Source organism: Drosophila ananassae, chromosome 2L (assembly GCF_017639315.1).
Source record: "Drosophila ananassae strain 14024-0371.13 chromosome 2L, ASM1763931v2, whole genome shotgun sequence".
NCBI lineage: Eukaryota > Metazoa > Arthropoda > Insecta > Diptera > Drosophilidae > Drosophila > Drosophila ananassae.
Genome location: NC_057927.1, coordinates 18,032,201 through 18,052,564, shown reverse-complemented (window position 1 = coordinate 18,052,564; position 20,364 = coordinate 18,032,201). Strand labels below are relative to the sequence as shown.

Here is a 20,364-nt window from a genome sequence, read left to right as displayed (position 1 = left end):
GACTAAATTATCATTATCCTACCCCCTTTCCGATTAAAAAAAACTCGAAAACCTAACAGATAGACACAGAATTTATTCACCATTGATGAAGCTTTGAATGTCATTGATTAGTTGCGGTAGTTGCTTGGCCTCCAGGACCAACAGTTTCCTGTAGGGTGTCATGACAGCATCGCCCTCCAGCCAATCCCCAGACATGCCGGAATCTGTTTCCGAAGCCACTGAATACTCAAAGGATATCTTGGCTCGGTCCGAAAGTAGCTCGTCCTCGGCGTTGGTGTAGTTATCCTCAGCCGGTTTGCCCTTCTTCGCTTCTTTCCGATAGAACTTAACCAGAAGGAACAGACTGCCAAAGTCAAACTTCATTTTCTTAGCCTTGGCGGCATCTATTTCCTGCTGCAGGTTCTGCAGAAGAGGCACCGAGATCTGTGCTGGGATATTAATGAAACGTTCGTTGATGAGGAATCCCACATGCCGCTGCTCATTGTCCAGAAGTTCTTTTAACTGCTGCTGAACACTTTCCGAGGCATGTGTCTTGGCTCGATCCAGTAAGTAGGTGCGCAGCTGGGCAATACTGGGCTGGTCCTTCTTGGCCGTCAAATTCAGAACGGAGGTGATTCCGAAAACTGTGCCATCCTCTACCATGTTGTCATCATCCGTTTCGCTAACGGGCTCGTCATCATCGCACTGGCATATTACGCTTCCTACGTAGTTTTGTGCTACATACAGATTTTATTAATTAAGATTATTTTAACAATAAGTGGGAGCATTCTTACCAATAATCAAATCAGCCATTTGGTTGCAATTGATGTGGGCTCGCAGGAACAGGCGCTGCAGCAATTGGGAGATACCCTGGGCATCTGGATCCACCGGGGCACGGCCTTCGAAATCTATTTCAACTTCCTGACATTTAAGCGCTTAAATATTTTATTGTTTATGAATTTCAGGGACTCCACTCACCTCGTTTCCTCTGTAAGCTTCTGGATGCGGTTCGTCATCGTCGTCATCATCACTTGAGCTGGATTCGTTACCGTTAGGGTCCACTTCCATATCATTCAGTTTCTTTTGCTTGCTTGCAGACATTTTATAGTTATAATTTTTATTTAATTTAAAATTGCTGAAGTTCCAAACAAAATGCGGCTTGCACAGCTGTTTATTAATCACACGTGTTGCTTCGCGTTGCCAACTGCTTCAAATAGTTAACAGCTCTGTTAAGCTATGTAAAAAAGACGGGACGGCACTGTTCTGTTATATTAAATTCAAAGATACTTTTTATTATTAAATGTCAAACTGATTCAATATTGGCCATGAGTTCAGAAGAAACAATGTACTTTTTAGAAAAAAGTTAGTCTAATAGAATTGACAACCAAAATAGATTTATCTAAATGATGCACCAGAGTCACGTATCCACTTCTTCCTTAATTTTTAAACGCTCTTCGTACTGCTCCTGAGTCAACAAACTCGCCTTGATAGCATCACAGTTCTCGATTTTTGGGAGAAGAATGGCAAAGTAACCAGCTCCTTCGGGAAGTTGCTCCAGAAGCTTCGGCTGTACCACCAAAGCAGTGTTTACCTCAACCAGCTTTCCGCGAATACAGCTGGGAACCTTGTAGGTTTCTCCGTTTTCGGTGGTGAGCAGGGCTAGAGTGGATTCCGCTTGGAGTATCATTCCACCCCTTTTGGCCTTGCCTTTTACCACATTTTGGCTTCTGTCTACGTTACCAACGTCGAAATTAACCGACGATATGCCTTGGGTAAAAGCAGGATGGCCAGGAGCCAGGCAAATAAGACATATGCGATTCGAGTGGTATAGTACTTGGTAGGGGACCTTGCCCTTGAAGTAGTAGTATCTGGTGAAGAAGCGATCCACGACGCTGGGATAGTTTACATCGAAGCTATCTGTTATGGAGCTGACAGGCTGGCCACAAATTGTTTGCTCCTCGGGCTCGAAGTAGAACTTCTCCAAGGGGTCCTCCACTGAAGCGGTCATCTTGGGTGCTACTGGTGCTCCTGCGAAAGTTTGTCCTTATACTGCTGCTGGCGTTCACGGGCTTTAGCTCTATTGGCTGCCGATCGGGCTATGCGTTCTCCCTTTAGGCACTTGACCACCTTGTCGTCGATGCTGTTACAAACGCCAACAAACTTGGCAAAAGCGTGCTGCAACATTGTTTATTAAATTGAGTCTTGATGGATTTTTAAATGACTCACATTCTGATGGCAGGCCTGAAGCTCTTCGATCAGTTTATTGCAAGCGGGTGTGTGCAGATGGGCCGAGAGATCCGTATGCATTTTCAGCTTATCCAAGTTTAATTCCGGCCCCGATTTGTGCTTGTTGTTAGGTAATGCGATAACGATAACGATAGCCTAACGCCGGCAGCAGTCAGCTGTTTATGTTTAATACTGACAAAATACTAAACGTTCATGTGAACGTTATTTTTAGGGTTTTTGAAAAAACGATCTGTTTTTTCGAAAAATAAATCTAGAAAACATATTTCTTTAGTTTTTCAAGTCATTTATGCAAATGTTAAAATTGTTCAATTTGTTATTTTTTAGGTTCTCCTTGACAAAGAGGATCTTTTGGTTTTCCAATATTTCTATAAGAAAGTAAAGTAAATCCATCTTGTTCCATCCATCGTGTTGGCCCTTTTAACTAAAGCCATTTTACCCAAAATATTTTAATGTCTTTTTCATTTAAGCTTGAAATGACATCTAGGATATTTAATTTATAGCTGAAACTCCCTTATCAATATCCCCTCGTTAATTAAAAAAAACATTATTGGTTGGGGTTTTCTTTGTTTTTATTTAGTTGTGTATTTCACCCGCTCTCACAGTTCATTTTTACGTAGGTTTTCAATGTGTAAAATTGATTATGATTTATTTATGTGTATACGCGTTGCTCACGCTCGTCAACAAGTTCTTTTTATCATTCATGTGTCTATGTTATTAATGATCAAATAAGTTACATTTTTATTATCGTCTTCACTGTTTGCTTTTATCAAAAAAAGTCTTATCAACTACGGCATCGTCAGGGTCAAAAACCAAAAAACAAAAACCAAAACTTCAATATTTCATTTGCTCAAATCTCACTTCTCATATATTTATGTATATCTCAGATCTCAAACTCAAAATTCGGCGCTGTTGTCGACTACTACTAGTTGAGGAAAGAATAGAAAAAAACCGATACTGGGAAATTATAAGAGGATGTTGGCCAATGAGGGGTCGGATTATGTGGGTTAGAATTCGTCGATTGATCGTCTATAAGTTATTTGCTCTCAGTTATGGGTTAATTGTTGATTTACTCCTATCTAAAGGACTCACTGTTCCCTCTCTACTCGATTAACGAAGATAATACAGGTGTATTCTGTGTGTGATTGTGTGTTTGCTCTCGATATTTGTTTAGTTTCCCTCTCAAAAAGCTCTCAGTTCGGTTAAGTATTTAAAAAGAAATCAAAATTAAGTAAGATCTCCTGCAACGCGGTTGAAATAAAATCGCCCGCTCACTCTCTCTCTAGCTCCTTTTTATTCTTTGTTCAAACAAACATTTTCTGTGTTTTGTCTTCCGCTGTTGTTCTCTACAGATGTATTTTGGGGTTACTTTAACAAGGATTCGCTTTCTCCTTGGCCCTGTAAGTGCTACCCCTCTCTCTAACCTTCTTTCTCCATTTCTCTAGTCTTCCTCGATATTAATTCCCTATAGACGGTTACCGGTGCCGATGTCACATTCTCTCTATCTCTCACTAAAACAAACTAAATGGCAGGTTTACTCCTTTTTAGGAGCCAGGACCTCAACTCGTCTTTTTCGGATCAGCCTGGTTGGAGCTCCGCTGCTCGTTCTGTGCCTGATCCTGCTGGGCTTCGATGCTAGCCAGGGCCGACTCGGACATCTTCTTGTACTTTCCGGCCAACTCGGGCAGCTCGTAGGCAATGGCCACGTCCAGTTTGGTGATCGGACAGCCGCGGAAGTAAGTGCAGGTTTCTGTCAGTTTCTTGAACTCGTACAGGGGGTTCAGGCGGAAGAAGTCGCGATAGACCTCCGGATCCGGCAGATCGTAGCGCGAAATATTCGTCAAAGTGGAGAGGCCCTCATAGATGTGATAGTTCTGAGGATGATCGATAATGTCGTCGGCGATGCGCTTCTTGTTTCCGAACAACGTCTTATGGTTGTAGAACGTGTTCAGGTAACAGTCTACCATCTTGGCGTGATTGCGAACACGCACCTGTTTAAATATGATAAATAAAAAATTATAATAGATAAAAAAAATATATATAAAGCGAGCAATCAGTCAAGATGAAATATAACGTATACGCCTCGTTACTCACCGCAAATCGTCGGGCGCTGGCAATCTTGTGCTCAATCCTCTTATCAATCGCCGTGCGCAGATCACGCAGGAAGGCACGCTCCTGGGCAAGCAGCAGCCGGGCCGGTGCACCATCCTGGTAGGGATTGGTCCACAGCGAGGTGGTGTACATTAGCGGCGGCTGGGCGGAGGACATCAGGGGCGAGATGTTCCAGATGAGAGCGCCCTGGACGCGCAACAGCTCCTCAGGCTTGACGGTATCAGCCTTGTTGAGGATGATGCGCGTCTGGTACTCGCGTCCCTTCAGCTGGTCGAGAATAGCCTCCGTCTCGGGACCCACATCCAACTTGGCCGGGTCGTACACCAGAAAGATGATGTCCGCCCGATCGATGAACCACTGGCAGGCGTCGTTGAAGGGGAAGACGCGGGATACCTGCTTGCGCACTTCTAGAATGCCGGGTATCTCAACGATGTTGACCTGAAAAAATCGCATTTGTATTTTCATTTACATTCACATTCGAATTCTCATCAGTATTCGCTCTCGCCTAGTGCTTAAATTTAGTAATGCTGCCTTTGCTATTTTCCCCATTTTACTATTTTCATTTGTCGGCCGCCCTGCCATCCCGCATCAATTTATTAATAACGAAATTAATGCAGACTGTGCGCTAAAAGCTATAAATTCTGTTTGGCAGGTGGCCAGAGGCTTGCAGTTTCCCAATCGTCGGGCTGTTGTTGCCCAGGGATACAAAGTTAATGTCCCGGTGCCCCAATAACCCGCACCTGTCTCTACACCGACCCGGTTATTATTTCAAAGATTTGCTTACCTTTTCGAGCAAGATTTGCTTACCTTTTCGAGCAGCTTGCTCTTAATTTTAAGTCCTCGCAGACGCTCCTCCAATCCTTGGCCGAACTTCTGCAGTCCAGAGAAGGTGTAGTCCGCCGCCAGCTGGGTACCATCAAGAACCTCCGTCTCGTTGCCCCACATCAAGATATTGAAGTAGGCCGGAGAGGGTTCAGCACCTGTTGCATATTGAATGAGGAAATAATTTTTACAATTTTAGCTGTAATTTAGGAATTTAGAATTCGTATGAAAACAAAGTTTACTTACCCGTCCTGAGCGAATTCGGTGTGTATTCATTATCGGTCAAATAGTTAAGGATGGACGACTTGCCACCGGACCAGGGACCCATGAACAAGATCAGAGGCTTGGAGAAGATCTCCGGATCGCTAAAGTGACGATTGCTCAGTTCGCGGTATTTGTAGACAGTCTCCAGGGGTTTAATGGCATTCTCGTAGATGCGCTTGATATCACGCAGGATGATTTCAGCCACATTATCGGTGGCTTTTTCCCGGGCATTGAACTCCTCGTCCAACTGGAGAAGCTCCGAGATGTGCTGACGACTACGGCGGTTTTGTGGGATTTCTCCTTCCTAAGAGATGGATTCTCAAAACTAATGCGAATACTTAAATGATTTGATAATAGCTCACCCAGAGAAGTTCATCTTCCGGTTTGGTATCGTCATCATCGTCATCATCATCGGCGGTTTCCTTGGCAGCATCGGCCTGGGGCTCATCCTGAGCTTCTTCAGATTCCACAGCATCTTCCTGGACAGTCTCTGGTTCCTGGGGAGCAGCTTCCTGCTCAGTGGAAACCTCTTTAGCCTCCTCCACTGGAGCTGCCTGTTCCTCTTCCTTCTCTTCTACAGACTCTTCTTTTTCTTCCTTGACAGGCTCTGGTTCGGGTTCTTTTTCTGCCTCGACCTCGACTTCAGCCTCTGGTTCCGGTTCCTGTTCCTTTTCAGCTTCTTCTTCGGCGGATTCCTCCTTGACGATCTCCTCTTCTACGGGGAACTCTTCGGCGGGACTTGGAGGAGCCTCGATGTCCAAAACGGGAGCAGCATCCACTTCACGCTTGCTGCGCTTCTTCACTGCCTCCTTCTGATCCTCATCATCATCATCGTCGTCATCATCGGCGTTTTCGCCACTGTCCTTGTGATCATGCTCGTTGGGAACACCATCGCCATCGACATCCCCATCGTGTTCATTCAAGATGCCATCACCGTCCAGATCTTCGTCCTTTTCATTTGGCACACCATCGCCATCAAGGTCCTCATCCTCTGTAGAAGTTAAAAATCTTTTAAATAATTGTTTCTTAGAAATTCAACAACATAAACCCACGAGAATTGTTGGTTCCATCGCCGTCCAAGTCGTCGTCCTTTTCGTTCCTAACACCATCTCCATCCAGATCTTCGTCCTCTGAAGTGTACAAAAATATAAATTTAGTTTGTATCTTTACTAAAGTGGCACAAACCTACCATGATTTACTTTGCCATCACCATCGAGATCCTCATCTTCATCATTTTTCACACCATCACCATCAAGATCTTCATCCTCTGTTGGAAAAAATAATATTACACTTTTTTTTATATTACAACATATTTTGAATAATTGAGTTACCATGATTGACAGTGCCATCGCCGTCGAGATCATCATCTTCGGTATTGGGCACACCATCGCCATCCAGATCATCATCCTCTAAAAATGTATAGAGTGAAAATTAAAAGATTTGAAAATATTTAAATATGAAATGGCAGCTGAAAAGCAAATATTATTAGAGTGCTGCATTAGTGAAATAGCTGAAAATTTGACAGAGCTTTAAAATTTAGCAAATTATGTTTCTAAATTGTATAAGCTATAAAAATAAACATATAATTATTAAGAGGCTTTAAAAAGGAACGTTATTAGCTTTTAAATAATAAAAACCAATTATGGAAGCATTCGTACCATGATTGGGGGTGCCATCGCCATCTAGATCATCGTCCTCTGAAGGAAAAAAATTTAATTAATATATATTAATATATTTGACTTAAAAAGACTTACCGTGATTCGCCTTTCCGTCGCCATCGATGTCTTCGTCCTTGGAGTTTGGCACACCATCGCCATCGATGTCCTCGTCCTTGGAGTTGGGCACACCATCGCCATCGATGTCGTCGTCATCTTCATTGGGTATGCCATCGCCATCGATGTCATCATCATCCTCATTCGGTATGCCATCGCCATCGATGTCGTCGTCCTTTTCGTTCGGTATGCCATCTCCGTCAATATCATCGTCCTCGTCATCGGGAATGCCATCGCCGTCTAGGTCGTTGGCACTTTTCGCGTCCTCTGTGGAATCCAATTCGACAGTTTCAATTTCTATCGTATCTTTTTCATCAATCGAGAATAGCCCACCATCATCATCATCGTCGTCGTCGTCGTCCCCCCGTGGCTGATCGGATTGTAGCTCTCCAGATCCATCCCTGACACCATCTAGAATTATAGCATTATGTCAGTTGTACCCCAAAATGATTCATAAATTTGTTAATTTAATAGATATAAAATTTCTTATCTCTGTCATGACACCATGATTTCGCTCTGATCTTTTCCGATAAAGTATATATATTTAATTTATGTTTAGTAATGTGGGCTTGGGATAAAGTAGAAATCTCTTATAAATCTAGAGGCGCTTTCTTTATTAAATGATTCAAAATGTAGACAAGATACTGTGTCTTTTTTTTAATATATATAAAGAAAGAAACATAAATAAGAGTGGTTTTTAGGTTTAAATTTGTCTTGTGAGATGAAATACATACATTTAAGAATGTAAAACTTTAATTAAATTAATAGTTTTTATCCTCTTACCTGTTTTCAATTCATTTATGGCCTTTTCAATATAGGGTCGACATTCTGATTCGCTTGGTCCGACATCGGCATTAACAAACCCAACTGCAAGAAAAACCATGAAATGTCACCGGTCACATCATTTGACAGATCAATTTGTAATACGAGTATAAGCGAAAGTATAAGATAGCCCCAAGAAAGACCCAGGAAAAGGCCCTAGGAAAGGCCCTAATGCTATTTTCATCTCTTCAGGCAAGAACAATTGCCGCACTTTCTCAGTTTGATGTCAGCGGCAACGCCGAGGTCATTCTATCTGTTCAAACTTGACATTATTTATGGTACTCGGCGCTGTACAAGCACACACTCTACGGAATAAATAAGTATATGCGGCGGATTTATGAATTTTATTTTTAAAAGATGAAAACTCAAACACATTTCGCCAGCTTGTGGATGAGTAAATTTCTGTACCATTTTTTTTGGCTGCTAGCCCACTTTGGCTTTACTTCTTTATTTTTGTTTCTCTTGGCCACCTTACTGTTTGCAACCAAAAAAAAATCCGGATGCGGGGGCGTACCTTTTGCAATGGAATATTCTACATCTTCAGCATTCGCTATTTAGTAATGGAAGGTCGTCATTTTGAGTGACGGTTTGGGTGGTGAGGTCGTCCAGCTAATTACTTTTACTCTGTTCTCTGTCATAAGGGGAGTATCTGAATGAGATCAGCATATCAACGATGACGGCTTAGACCATACATCATTAACCAATAATGCAATTAGGATCCAATTAAGTCGGAATTAAAATGGTTGGCCTACATAGTTTTTAATGTGCAGTTTGCCTGTCAGCGGGTAATTCGTTTGATTTATGTCTGGGCGATTTTGTGGGGGATGAAACTATTCAAGAAATTTCACATTTTAAAGCTATCCGCATTGATTGAATTATTTATACAAATTTTGCCGACCGCTCGCCTGCTGCCTGCATATTGTGTTTATGTTTCTGCAATCGAGCCCATCCCCAGCCTTGTATAATATAGTTCACAGCATTTGCGCCATTTCTCATTTTCCCCATTTTTTTAAGCTATTTTGCAAACTTGAGCAAACCAAACAAAATACACAGAGACATTTCGCACACAACCTATGGCATAGCAAAGCAGATAGGTTGAAAGAGCTCGTTGAGCGCAAATAAAATAATTTAAAAATTCTAATTTTAAAAATATTACAAACGATGACAACGACGAGCGGCCAAGCGGAGCAAAAATCTCAGCTCTCCCAGAAAAGAAGGAAAAGAACAATTTTTGAAAAAAAATCGGCAAAGGCAGAAGATGTATCTGTATCAGTGATGTGCCACTAGTGGTTGTCGTCCACTGACGTTTGCAGACACCAACACAGAACCCCCAAAAATATATAGAACGCACAAACTCAGGCAAATATTTTTAAACGTATATTAATATATATTTTTTCAGGCATTTTCCTTCTGTTTTTCTTGGCTTTTTGTTATAAAATTGCATAATGTGCCAGCCTGCCCAGGCTGCGTAAAGATCTGTCAAGAATGCTGAAGTGTCAACTTGCCCTTTGCTTTATATAATACCGGGGGACAGAATGGGAAAATTATGGGAAATACGCAAGGATTCTGAGGATCAAGTTAGGAAGTACTCACCATGATTGGAGACGGCGAATAACGTTAGTCCCAGAAGGAACCAAATTGTTAGCCGCCCCATAATAATCAAAACAACAAATTATCCTCGAGTTTCCAGCGTGGTCAACACGTTAGCCACGTCATAAATTCTCCTTGCAAGTTTTCCGTAATTATGAATAATTAAGGAAAATTAGAATTAACACTTTTGCTCGTATTCTGCATATATATCCGCTATATATGCGCTCGTTTAAATGCACTAAATGAAAGGGTAAAGAATTAAACAATTATTTGGGCCAATGGATAATATTTCTTTATTTTCTCTTGCTATGTGACTGTGTGTAGGATATATAGTATGTATGTTGGATATCTGGTGTTTATATATAGGTATAGCTATTCAATTAGGCTCGCACAAATTTTGTCACAGTTTTAGTTGGGTTCCAATTTTGCACTTGTTCGTTATTTTTTCACTTTTTATATCGATTATAAATTATTTAAAATATATTTTTTATTTATTTATGATTTAAAGTTTGAGTTTTCGCGCTGCCGTCAGCAAAATTTAACCAACAATCGTCGGCTGGGTAATCCTTAGTGTCCCTTTCGACGATTGTTAGCTAAATAATTTGCTTATTTCTGGCCGTCGTGGTCGTCTGTGCACGTCGTGTGCGTGTCGTTTTTTGAACAGGGCAGCTCGAATTTTTCCCAAACTGAATAGATCAGAAGACACATCTATTTTCTATCTAGATAGTCTGAAAGAAGGAAATTTCGGTGTTGCGTACACGAGTATACGAGACGATCTCTCCCGGTCCAAAACCAATTCGTAACTCAACATGCATATACCATGAATTTACCTTGTGACCGCGAAAATTATTCGATTTTGATATTTTCGTAGCACGAATTTTTGTCAAAAGCACACACAGTTGAGTGAGTGAGTGCTGATGCTGGTGCTCTGCTCATTTTCGATTTTCTATTTTCTCCGCTCTCTTCTTAAACTTTCTAAAAATCTGAGAAAGGACCCGGCGGAAAATCGAGGCATGTACCAAGGATTCTGGGCATACATGTTCTTTAAAATAAATTTTATAAAATGTATAAATTAGTTCGGTTTTGGAAAAGATTTTCGGATTGATTGAACTTAGCTGGTATTAGATCACTTTCTCTCTCAACACTTTCGTTTTGGAGGAATGTTTAATTTTAGATTTTACGATGCTCATTCCTAATATTACTCAGAGTATCTTTTGAGCCAAAAGAAAAAAATAAAATTTAAAAAAACCAATAAATAAGAATATTTCGAAATATTGTAGGAAGCTTGAGTAGCATCCTGCGCTCTTTGGGATTTGTTTTGTGTCACAAACACTTAATATCCATTTCCCTCGGTCTCTCTTTGACTCTTTTTTTTTTGCTGGGAGGTATTCATCTCGGAACATGAGTGGAGATTATTAAAATCAAATGTTAAGGATTGAAATAATTTCAAATTCGTTGTAGCATTTATCATTGCTCATTTTGAATGGTTGATTACACGAACAGCCGTTCGCTGATCGTGTTCCAAGGTTTTCCCTCATTCAACCCATTTCACCTCACCCGGCCGCACCTCGCCGCGGACAAGTGCAAAAATGTCCCAAGTCATTGCGTTTATTAGCGTAATTAAGATTGGCAAATTCCCATCCAAATCGCGGCCGGGCAAGGAACACTCGTATACGTAATCCTCTATATATCGTTGGGTTATGCAAGACTCTGAAAACTAGATTGCTCACACTTCTATTGAATGGCTCATTAAGTTTTTGTTTTATTGGATTCTGAAATTTTATTTGTTTTTATTGTTTCCGTCTCGTCTAGTAATCTCCTCAATGTTTTTTATTACCCTTAGTTGCTATTAAATTAAAATTATTTTAAATACCTTAATCCTAACTGCAGTGTTCGGTCTAATCTTAGATTTTATGTCGTTTTTCGTAATTTAAAAATAATGATAAATATATGTATTTATTTGTAATTAGTGGGCTTCGTTGCCCTCTGACTTCTTCTTTGAACGTGTGCAATAATAACGATCGCTGTTCTCAATCCAATCGCAAACGTTTAGGACTGTATGGAAGGCTGTGCCCTCTTTGCATTCAAACTCGACTGGCTTCCCATGAACACAACGGAAGTACTGAAAAGTATTAGAAATTAAGTTGAATGTTTGATGTATTCTTATAATTCTTATTTTACCTTCCTACAATTAGGATGTGGCACAAAATCTCTGTTGGTGCAATCAATTTCGCTGGGGTCGAACTGTGTGCTCACTGATTGCTCTGGATCGACAATTTCTCCAGGATCTTCAGTGGTTTTCTCAGGAGCTGGTGTAGTAGTGGTAGTTGTTGTGGTGGTGGTCTTCTTCGGTTTTTTGGGTTTCTAAAAGTAAAGGATTTAGTTAATAGCAATCAAAATATATTATTTTAAAGCTTTTAACCTTTGTAGTTGGTTTGGGGGTGCTGCTACCCAAAGATGGCACAGGTGCTAAAGTGGTGCTAACTGAACTAGATGTTGGCTGGGGTTTTGGCTTAGGTCTGCGAGTGGTAGTGGTTGTTGGTTTAGCTTGCGCGACTGGACCCTCATCTGGATTTGGCGGTGTTGCAGGTGGTTTAGCCCACTCCGGCTATAAAATTAAAGTATTAATTAACACCATAATGATTTTCAGATTTAAAGAAAGTCATTTACTCTTGGCGTAGTCTCCCTGGTTGGCTCTGGAACCCGATAACTCTTCATGTTGTCGTATAGAATCTGCATGAGCCCATTCTTCCTTCCACATAATCCGTGAAAATCATCCATGTCAATGGCCCACGTCATGGCTCCAGCATACCCACGATTTTTGATGAAATCCATCTTGATCTGGACGGAGGCCTCATTTTCGTAACCCACCCACTGAGTGTCCTTGTAAGTGAAGGGAACCATTCCCGCATCGTCCCACTCCAGAGTCCATCCCTTGGACTTGTCCATAACCTCAGTGCAGATCTCGTAGTAAGCCAGGAACCCGCTTGCATTTGTGTACGGACCCGGGGCACCACCGCCAGCCTCCTTGTTGATGTAGGTGCCCATGTTGTAGTTTTTGTTGGAGTTGCTCAGAGTAAAAGTGCGTCCGTAGAAGGGAATGCCCACTACCAGCTTATTGGCCGGACAGCCCATCTCCTCCCACAGTGCCAGGCCGTCGTTCTTGGATATAAGATGTTTTTAACCAGAAACATTTTATTTTAAATCCCCTCACTTACCACATTCAGGCGTTCGTAGGCGTACTGGTCGTGTTTTCTTTTGTACAGCGGGCTGTGAACGTCGGCGAATCCGGCCCAGTTTCCACGAAGATCATAGGTCATAGCATGAATAGCGTCGAGCAACCTAAATACATCAGAATTTAATAATTATACCACAACGTAAATATTAGTAGGACTTACTCGCACAACTCTGGAACGTGGTAGCCCTCTTGAAGTCGGAATTTGGCTACAGGGACCGCCATGGTTATCTCCCAACCCTTTCCTTCGCGGTCGAAGGCTCGTCGCAATTCCTGAACAAAGTACAGGAACTTATCCTTGTCTCCAAAAGTACCACCGCGATCCGTGGCTCCCGGATACTCCCAGTCCAGATCAAAGCCATCGAAACTATACTGCCGCATGAACTGTACCACACTGCGTATGAAACTCTGGCGTCTTTCTCGTACAGCTACCATTTGCGAGTACTTGGAACCACCTTCGGCCCAACCGCCAACTGCCACTTCGAGCTTTACATTTGGATGAGTCTTTTTTAGCTGTGTGAACTTGCTGAATCCTCCTTGATCCACATCCAACTCCGGATCGATCACCAAAACATCCCAGCTTTTGTCGTTTACTCCAATAAAGGAGTATATAATATGGGTGCAAAGGTCGGTGGGCACATCCTCGAGTCCATATCGACCAACTCCGGGACGATACACAGCCCAGTTGCTGAAATAGCAGACGATCCGAGCAGGTTGGTCACCAGCCGAGACTCCACCTGGCCAGGAAGAGAGTACGCCCAGCACAAGAAGCGCCAGATAATGCACTGAAATAAAAAAAAATTTTTTTAAATAATAATATATGATTATATACTTTTTAAATTCCTTTTCCTGTTCCTGGTTTTATAGTCGTTATCTAGCATTTTTCAATTAAAAAGAATTTTTAGGAGCTATTAAAGTTCAAATATAAAGTGTTTTGACGTTTCAATTTAAACTTCTTATTTCGTAAAGTATTTTAAAATTGAAATTTAGTGTAATCATTAAGCGAAGAATTTTTTTTGGGTATTTAAAATCTAAAACCTTTTTTAGTGCTCCTACAATTCTTTTTAGCCTTTTCTCAGTACACGAATCGATTCCCGGCCATGATTACTTGTTTTTCAAGATCCACGCGACTTGCATATATAATAATTAAATGAAGTCCAAGCCCACATTGGTTTTACGGATTGTATTTATGGAACAGCTAAGGTTATGTGTCCATAATGCTGCAGGCCTCAAGTTCGTTCACCGATCTGCACTTTATATGCACGGCCAGGCTTACCCATTTCTTAATGCTCCTCCACAAAAACACCGGCTGGATCGGGGATGAGTCGAATATATATTTATATATCGGAGGGTTTCTCGAGCGATCTGCGTACGACGCGCGTTTGGCGTCAAATGACAGTCAAACTCTCGAACAGTTCGGCTTTTATAGTGGGCGGTTTGCAGTCCGGTTCTTGGATTGCGCCTTTGTTCCTGCGTAGAGTGCGTGAGAGTTGCGATTCTTCAAAGAATTGGTCGGGGGGAGAGGAAGGGAACAAGCTGATTTGTCTCTTCTGGCTGACTCTGTGCCCGTTTCCAGATCTCGCTTGTTTTGCCACTTTCTTTCCGATTGTTTTGCATTCAGATTTTATTTTACGGCCCGATCTGAAGGCACCCCCCTGTTGTTTATGCTCTAGAATTACCATATTTCTGACTGGGCCTAAACAAAGATCCCTGTAAATGGCCCAGATAGTGTTACCCTTTCGCATCCAGGCTTCGCCGCACGACAATAATAATGGTAATGGATAAATAGCTTGTGGTTAAGGCAGCCCCTTTAATGTCACAAAATACGAAAAAGAATAGTTGTTTTAGGTGTAAGTTGTCAGCCGATGCGTATGTCAATGGCCAAGGTGGCATCTTCGGTGCTGGAACTGGAACTGGTGGGTACAGTAGTGGTTGCTGCAGTGGTGGAGGTTGAGGTGCTTGCAGCCGTGGTTGTAGAAGTATCTGGGATTGAAGATGGAGCAGGAAGTGGAGCTACACTAGTTGTGCTGGGAGGTTTCGGTCCCGACTTCTTTTCATCTGAAAAATTAATTTTTAATTCATTATTATATATGTGAAATTAATTTTATTAATAGTTTCAATAGATTAATAATATTTTATAATTTATGTTCTCATCTCAAAAATAAAAATATCCTAACGTATTTCTTTAAAAAGTCCTAAATGTCTTTCTTTTCGTATTCATAGAAGTTAATAGCTTTGAAAATAATAAAATTAATGACCAGATGTTTCTGTAAAAGAAAACCGCAATAAAAACGTTTAAGAAATAAATAAACATGTATTCCAGAGTAAAAATTGAAAAATTTGTTTACTTTCCATAGCTAGTGAGTGAGCGTACTGGGGGTTTTCATTTTTAGATTTATGCTCTCATTTATTTTGTCATATATTCTATAAAAGCTAATACTACTGATAATAAATAAAAAGCAGTGTGAACACAATAATCTGGATTGAAATTTAGTTGCTTTTTGTAGTAGATTAGAAAATAAACAAACAAAAAAGTGTGTCACTTTTAAAATTTCAGATTGCTTAATAAAAAGTTGCCCCTTTCAATTGTTTGAATAAAGAAAATGCTCTTACCTTTAAAGGGCTCCAATTCCGCTTTGAAAGGGCGCTGATGCTCTTCATATTCCGGCGGTTCAAAGGTGTTTGGGAACGGCTCGAATCCGTGCGGAAATGACTCGAACCGGTGGTGTGGTGGCCTATGGTATGGCGGATGCTCGAATCCAAAGCCGCCTTGACGCGGAAAATGGTGATCCCAGTGCCGCTTGTGGTGGCTATGGCCATGGTAATTGCCGTCTCCATCGTGACGGCGGTGCCGATTGTGCTGGGCATGGACCTGGCTCAAAGCCGGCGCTGACTCCTCGGCCTGTAAATCGTAGCTGGTAAAGACACTGAAAAATAACACAAAGGTAACAAAAAACCAGGTAAAATACGGTAGTAGCACCGCTACAGGGATACTGACGCATTTTCGATCGCTGGGAACGGAGCTGCCTGTAGGAGGCGAGTATGAGAGCTTATCACCGCGAGCAGGGCCAGCTGTGTAAAATATGCGATTGAAATGGGGTTGGGTTGCCACTATATTACGGCCCGCCAAAAGACAAACGCCGGACTTACACAGGTGGGAACGGCGGCTAACATACTGGTAGTTGCAATCCCTTGACGTTTTCCAGTTTACGATTATATTTTTCTGAAACGATTTGCTTAAACCTCACGCTGTAGCCGCACAGCTTCGACTAAAATACACACGGAGCAAAGGCAACTCACTTTATTCCGCACAATTAATACTTGGACAATGTCGCATGTCGGGGTTTTTTTTTACCATATCTGCTGCTCCCTTACTCACTCTGATTTCGAGTTGTTTTTGCGCGCATCATCAGCTCTCAACGCTATAAACCTGATTGGTTAAAGATAATTCAGGTTTTTTAAATATATTTACATACCTACCTATATGCGGCTATATATGTAAGGTCTTTGAGCATATTGTAATTGTCAGGCTCGGAATGGGACAATACTGATACAGAATAGCCGCAAAAGACACGGTAATTGTCATTGTTAATGTGACAAAATGTTGTTAATTTAGCGGTCAATGAATTCAAATACTCACGGCTGTTTTAAAAGTGTATAAAACCCATAAAGATTATAAACTTTGCCTTAATCTTTCAGGAAATACATTTCCATTTGCGATTAAACATTACTAGCGTGTGAAAAGGTATTTGCAAATTAAATTCAAACCTTTCATTTAATCCAAATACTTGTAAATAATCTATTTTTGATTGATTTATTTGCTGAAAATAATATTCTCGAATGTATTAAGAATATTCAAAACACTCACTTTCGTTGTGGGCGATCCACTGCGCCACAAGAGTCACGATTATGCTAATTGGATATCGAACCGTGATAAGAAAACTTTTAGAAAGTTATCGAATGCTCCACATTTCACCCGATATGTCTCTCCACCACCCACACACATATATTTTTTTCGTTGATTTCTGGAATTATTTGTTATGCCTCGAGTGTCGAGTGCCCGGGAATTTAATTCAGCCATCATATTCAAAGCTGAGCTGTCAGCGCCTGGATTCATTGAGATTCAAGACGACGACGTCGTAGTCCGCGCCCCTTAACATTGATCTTGAATTTTGCCGGCAATTGGAACCAAGATTCAGATTCGTCATTCGACCAGTAAGTAGTACGCAGTTCCTGTTCCGTAAAACCTTCGCCATTTTATTGTTACAAAGGAAACGATGGGTAATTTGAATTGTTTACTATAATCTGTATTGATGACATTTTTCGTCCGCAGTTTATCGTCTTCAACTCTTATCATATTAGAATGTAAAGCTCTTATGTAAATGTATTTGCGTGAGTGTATTCGTAATTAGTTTCAATTTTTATATATAATTTGACTTTTCCCCATTGCTTTCAGTGTGTGCACCAACTTGTAGAACGAAAGTTCATTCATTCTATGTATATGGATTGTTTAAAGCTTCTTCCGAAACACCCAAAAGTAGGCACTAAAATTTTGTTTTTAGAATTTATTTTTTGAATGGTTAGTTAGATAGCTTAAAATCCTTAATTAAGTTATTAAGTGGACTTTGGTGAAAATAGTTGGGCTACCTCTTTATAGTACATAGTTAAAGCACTCGTTGTTTGTTTTAAATCATTTTAGTTTGCATAAGCAAACATTTCATAACGAGGATGTACCTCTCGTCTCTCGCCTATTTTGAGAAAAAATCAGCTTAGACGGGACACCGATCCTAATAACGGTGTATATAATAACGGTGTATATAAAAACGGTGCATTTTCTTTGTCAGCCGTGATGTCTATCAGGCAAACACATCTAGGAGATATAGATTCTTAATCGACATCGCATCTATGTCAAATATAGATCTTAAAAAGATACAGAAATTCATGTAAGCCTCAGGGTGGGAAAACAGCTAGCCAAGCTAATAGCACAGGGAAGGAAATATCCTAAACACAATACCACAATGGATTAAACATGGTCTAAGTCAGGAGGGTTTCAGTCAAACTAGTCTTCCGTCTTGTATAAGTTTTATATATATATAAGTAGTCTTCTATAAATATTAAATTTTGATTATCGGTTGATTGAATTTAATGTTTAAAAATTAAACATTTTTCTAATCTGTATTTTATTCGACATAAATATATGATATGCCTAAAATTGTGCTATAGTATTTTAAATGTTTTTCCTGTTTTGCTTAAGGGCACGGTCCAGTCCTTGGTTCATTGACATAAGCTGAAATATGAATAAAATTAACACTCCTGTGGAATTTTAAACATTAATTGTACTTACCCTCGGCATTTTGGCAGGCATACAGATTTAAGAAACAACGTGTTCCGAAAGTTCTATAATGTTCTCCAGTAGTCGTATTACTATTGGTATATGGAAACCATCCACAAACTGGTGGCCAGTTCCGATAACACATCCTTGGACAGAAAGCCATACAATGCTCTCTCGTTGTGCGAATCATGGCTGAAGTTGCAAGGTATTATTTAATATATATTTGTTTTTGAACGGTATGCTTACGTGGCAGGCATTGGTTGACTCTCATACAGTTTTCATTTCCAAATATACAACCGTTTTGAAACACCCGACAAACATTGTCGACAACTGTCCATACTAAATTCTTATAGTATGGATTGCATCGTGACTGTAATATACAGGAATTAGGACAGGACGTTGTTTGTGCGTCAAGATGGAGCATTCCACTGAAGATTATACCTATAAAAATCAGTTGAGAGTACATATTAATAAAAAATGTAGCTTTAAACTGAATCTTCTGTCTGTGTTTCATTGAATTTATAATAACTATAACTTTTGAATACGCCACGTCCCGTAACTAAAATCATGTATTTACAGCTGTTTTATTGTTTCAATTTGAATGAATATTTGTTGTATACAAGTGTATATATAAAATAATCAAAAAATTTTAAAGCGGTTGTAACGAACATCTTTATGTGGTTTTAAGGGCAAGGTCCGATGCTTGGTTCATTGACATAGGCTGTGAAAGATAAATAAAAATATTATTTATGAATTTCATTTCTAGACTTAAAGTACTTACCGTCAGAATTCTGGCAGGCGTAAAGATCCAGCAGACAGCGACTTCTGAATGTTATTTCACGTCCGCCAGTGGTCCCATTGCTATTTGTATAAGGAAACCATCCACAAACTTGGGGGGCACCTCGAGAACACATCCTTGGGCAGAAAGACATACAGTGCTCTCGTGTTGTGCGTATCAAGGCTAAATAAAAACAAACTATTTAAAAACTAATTTATTAAAATCATAATAGATTAGCTTACGTGGAAGGCATTGGTTAGCTCTCATGCAATTTTCGTTTCCAAATATGCAACCATTCTGGTAGACTCGACAAGCACCGTCGACTACGGTCCAAACAAGATCCTTGTAATAAGGTGAGCATCGGGCACGTAACATGCATGAATTGGAGCAATCCCTTATTTGTGCCCCACTCAGGTGGAGCATTCCAAAGGTAAAGACAATAAGAATTGTGGGCGTCATTTTAATCAAGATGCGAGTTTAAGACTGATTCGCTCCCGTTTAATGTGTATTTTTATAAAGAAAAACTCATCATAAGAAGGTAAACTCGGGGTTTAACAGTTAAATCTATGTGTGAACAGTTGGGTGTATTATTTATTATCTCACCTGTTAAGTACAAACAAAATTAAAAAAAAAATAAAATGTTTATGAATAAATAAAAGATTTTTTTGTAAATAAAATAAGTATTACTTAACTTTGGGCACTTGTTGTTTGGGAACAAAATAAGAAGTATTCCGCACATTCTGCTCCTTACAAAGATACGTAGGTTTTCGTTTATTTTGTCTATGGCTATAGGTGAACTGTTTGAAATTGGTAATAACTGAACAATGGCAATAAAAATAACAGTTCGAAGGTAAAAAATATTGAAAAAATCTTTCATACTAGTATTTTTTACTGTAATAATAATATAATATATAAATTTATATAATATAACAAAATATTTGTTTCTTAAAACAATAATTTCTTTACTCTTGAAAATGTAAACTAAAACTAAATTTTTGCGACTTATTTATAGTTTCTTCTTATATAACACGGTATCAAATCAAATAATTTAGCTTAAAATCAATTGGTTACTTTCGGTACTGACGGATGGAAACAATCCAAACTCATCTTCAATGATTGTATTAAACGGTTCAAGTTTTTTCAAGTTATTGCCTTCGTTTCTTTCTTGTTTTGGCTTTCAATTCGAAAGTAATCTACGCACGCACATTTTTTTTCTGTTTGATTGACTGTGTCTTTCAAAGCTGTATCAATTCGAGGAAAAAAAAAAATAATATTAAAAAATAAAGTAAATATTTGAACTCTATAAGTAATAAATCGCTGGCTCTGTCAGCTTGGCGACACCGAGTGCGTTAACGATAGTGGTAGTGTGCGTATCTCGTTGGCCAACTTTAACGCCCACCCGTCGGTCTGGTTA

At 40.0% G+C, this 20,364-nt stretch overlaps 7 protein-coding genes across 9 annotated transcripts; all 7 read right to left on the bottom strand.

Moving 5' to 3' along the window:
- Positions 1 to 53: 53 nt before the first annotated feature.
- Positions 54 to 1,190, bottom strand: LOC6501391 (protein BCCIP homolog). The gene is made up of 3 exons (XM_001955100.4): positions 958 to 1,190; positions 774 to 900; positions 54 to 716 (listed from the first exon to the last, which is right to left on the bottom strand). The coding sequence occupies exons 1-3, from the start codon at positions 1,078 to 1,080 to the stop codon at positions 73 to 75; spliced, it is 894 nt and encodes a 297-aa protein (XP_001955136.1). The 5' UTR covers positions 1,081 to 1,190; the 3' UTR covers positions 54 to 72.
- Positions 1,191 to 1,240: 50 nt separating this feature from the next.
- On the bottom strand, positions 1,241 to 1,987 carry LOC6501390 (protein Abitram). The gene has a single exon (XM_044714189.1). The coding sequence runs from the start codon at positions 1,985 to 1,987 to the stop codon at positions 1,397 to 1,399; it is 591 nt and encodes a 196-aa protein (XP_044570124.1). The 3' UTR covers positions 1,241 to 1,396.
- Positions 1,983 to 2,416, bottom strand: LOC6501389 (COX assembly mitochondrial protein 2 homolog). Its single transcript, XM_032453436.2, has 2 exons — positions 2,206 to 2,416; positions 1,983 to 2,154 (listed from the first exon to the last, which is right to left on the bottom strand). Exons 1-2 carry the CDS (start codon positions 2,284 to 2,286, stop codon positions 1,996 to 1,998), a joined length of 240 nt encoding a protein of 79 aa, XP_032309327.1. The 5' UTR covers positions 2,287 to 2,416; the 3' UTR covers positions 1,983 to 1,995.
- A 361-nt stretch (positions 2,417 to 2,777) lies between these two features.
- LOC6501388 (midasin) lies at positions 2,778 to 10,449 on the bottom strand. Of its 3 annotated transcripts, XM_044714181.1 has the most exons (14): positions 9,998 to 10,273; positions 9,609 to 9,843; positions 7,977 to 8,060; positions 7,527 to 7,604; positions 7,176 to 7,460; positions 7,080 to 7,118; positions 6,753 to 6,830; positions 6,611 to 6,688; positions 6,474 to 6,551; positions 5,784 to 6,412; positions 5,404 to 5,725; positions 5,143 to 5,315; positions 4,318 to 4,773; positions 2,778 to 4,214 (listed from the first exon to the last, which is right to left on the bottom strand). In XM_044714181.1, the coding sequence occupies exons 2-14, from the start codon at positions 9,667 to 9,669 to the stop codon at positions 3,783 to 3,785; spliced, it is 2,793 nt and encodes a 930-aa protein (XP_044570116.1). In that variant the 5' UTR covers positions 9,670 to 9,843; positions 9,998 to 10,273; the 3' UTR covers positions 2,778 to 3,782. The 3 variants fall into 3 exon arrangements, with proteins under 3 accessions (XP_044570116.1, XP_014767017.1, XP_014767018.1); XM_014911531.2 differs by lacking the exon at positions 9,998 to 10,273 and adding an exon at positions 10,364 to 10,449 and having other exon boundaries at positions 7,176 to 7,604; XM_014911532.3 differs by having other exon boundaries at positions 7,176 to 7,604; positions 9,998 to 10,275.
- An 898-nt stretch (positions 10,450 to 11,347) lies between these two features.
- Positions 11,348 to 14,260, bottom strand: LOC6501387 (endochitinase). The gene is made up of 7 exons (XM_001955096.4): positions 14,117 to 14,260; positions 13,004 to 13,625; positions 12,824 to 12,947; positions 12,276 to 12,767; positions 12,028 to 12,213; positions 11,787 to 11,969; positions 11,348 to 11,727 (listed from the first exon to the last, which is right to left on the bottom strand). Exons 1-7 carry the CDS (start codon positions 14,118 to 14,120, stop codon positions 11,572 to 11,574), a joined length of 1,767 nt encoding a protein of 588 aa, XP_001955132.1. The 5' UTR covers positions 14,121 to 14,260; the 3' UTR covers positions 11,348 to 11,571.
- Positions 14,261 to 14,615: 355 nt separating this feature from the next.
- LOC6501386 lies at positions 14,616 to 16,197 on the bottom strand. The gene is made up of 4 exons (XM_001955095.4): positions 15,991 to 16,197; positions 15,839 to 15,912; positions 15,454 to 15,767; positions 14,616 to 14,898 (listed from the first exon to the last, which is right to left on the bottom strand). Exons 1-4 carry the CDS (start codon positions 16,012 to 16,014, stop codon positions 14,699 to 14,701), a joined length of 612 nt encoding a protein of 203 aa, XP_001955131.1. The 5' UTR covers positions 16,015 to 16,197; the 3' UTR covers positions 14,616 to 14,698.
- A 2,540-nt stretch (positions 16,198 to 18,737) lies between these two features.
- LOC6501385 (salivary glue protein Sgs-5) lies at positions 18,738 to 19,550 on the bottom strand. Its single transcript, XM_032449609.2, has 3 exons — positions 19,193 to 19,550; positions 18,954 to 19,133; positions 18,738 to 18,893 (listed from the first exon to the last, which is right to left on the bottom strand). The coding sequence occupies exons 1-3, from the start codon at positions 19,407 to 19,409 to the stop codon at positions 18,856 to 18,858; spliced, it is 435 nt and encodes a 144-aa protein (XP_032305500.1). The 5' UTR covers positions 19,410 to 19,550; the 3' UTR covers positions 18,738 to 18,855.
- Positions 19,551 to 20,364: the final 814 nt, after the last annotated feature.